The sequence below is a fragment of the Sinocyclocheilus rhinocerous genome, unplaced genomic scaffold (assembly GCF_001515625.1).
Source record: "Sinocyclocheilus rhinocerous isolate Xijiao unplaced genomic scaffold, SAMN03320098_v1.1 scaffold419, whole genome shotgun sequence".
Classification (NCBI taxonomy): domain Eukaryota; kingdom Metazoa; phylum Chordata; class Actinopteri; order Cypriniformes; family Cyprinidae; genus Sinocyclocheilus; species Sinocyclocheilus rhinocerous.
The window spans coordinates 1,775,094-1,776,019 of record NW_015653519.1 but is presented as its reverse complement, the minus strand read 5'-3'; the positions used below and the strand labels follow the sequence as shown (position 1 = coordinate 1,776,019).

The 926-nt window shown below is 37.0% G+C and overlaps 1 protein-coding gene across 1 annotated transcript in view; it reads left to right on the top strand.

Annotated features, from left to right (window-relative positions):
* The first annotated feature begins 120 nt into the window (after nucleotides 1-120).
* Nucleotides 121-926, top strand: part of top2a (DNA topoisomerase II alpha) — a 19,572-nt gene continuing 18,766 nt past the window's right edge. The window contains exon 1 of the mRNA XM_016522905.1: nucleotides 121-132. Coding sequence (XP_016378391.1) covers nucleotides 121-132 — 12 coding nt within the window. The remainder of the gene's footprint in view (nucleotides 133-926) is intronic.

The window sequence follows — 926 nt, the reverse complement described above, 5'->3', positions numbered from 1 at the left end:
GTGTAAGACAGTTTTGGAGGCAAAATACTTTGACGACAGACTTTCCTCAGGCATTTCAGAATGAGCATAACAACATTTCAGATGCTGTGCAACGAGATCAGTCCGCTGCTTAGTCAGGTTATGCCGTCCCAAGTCACTAATAGCTATTGAAAAATCCCCACTGCTAATGCAAATTCACATTTACTTTTATTAATTTATCAGCTCTTGGAACACCGGAACTAACTGTTGTAAAAAAACTAAAAAACAATATATAGATATTTTTTGCTGAAAAGTCCAGTGAATTATAACTCTTGAAATAAAATCAGGGTTTCCGTGGGTCTTAACAAAGTCTTAAGAAGTCTTAAATTTAGTTGTATCAAATTTAAGGCCTTAAAGTCTTAAATTGTACATGAAAGTCTTAATTATGATTTCAAGAGGTCTTAAATTTGGGGACGGAAATACCAGAATTGCGATATGGCTGAATGTGACGATTAAACTTCAAAAGGCTATGATTTCATTGAATAAACATAAGCGCTGCAAGTTCAAAGTCCGGTGCTGGTCTGCTTTGTGTTCTGCCGTTACCGGGGAAACTGTTATATTTCTACCAAATGCTCCACCTGCTGGCAGAGAATGAATGTGCATTTTCAATAAAACTGTTGTTTTGTTCAGAGTTCAGACAAATGCAAAAATCGACCTGTTTTTACCCTGCAAACACGCAGCGCTTTAAATGTGACCTGGTGGATCGATAAGAAGACAATGCATTATAAAAATCTAAATGGTATAGGGGTGTGCGTTGATCTGTGATAATATCGTAATTGTTGTTTTAACGATGTGTGATTTGATATTGAGTATCGCGCGCGAAAAGCAAACACAAAACACAATTTCAGAGTAGGGATGGGCGGATCGATCCTTAAGTATCGATACTTTCGATACTGATGTTGTATCGA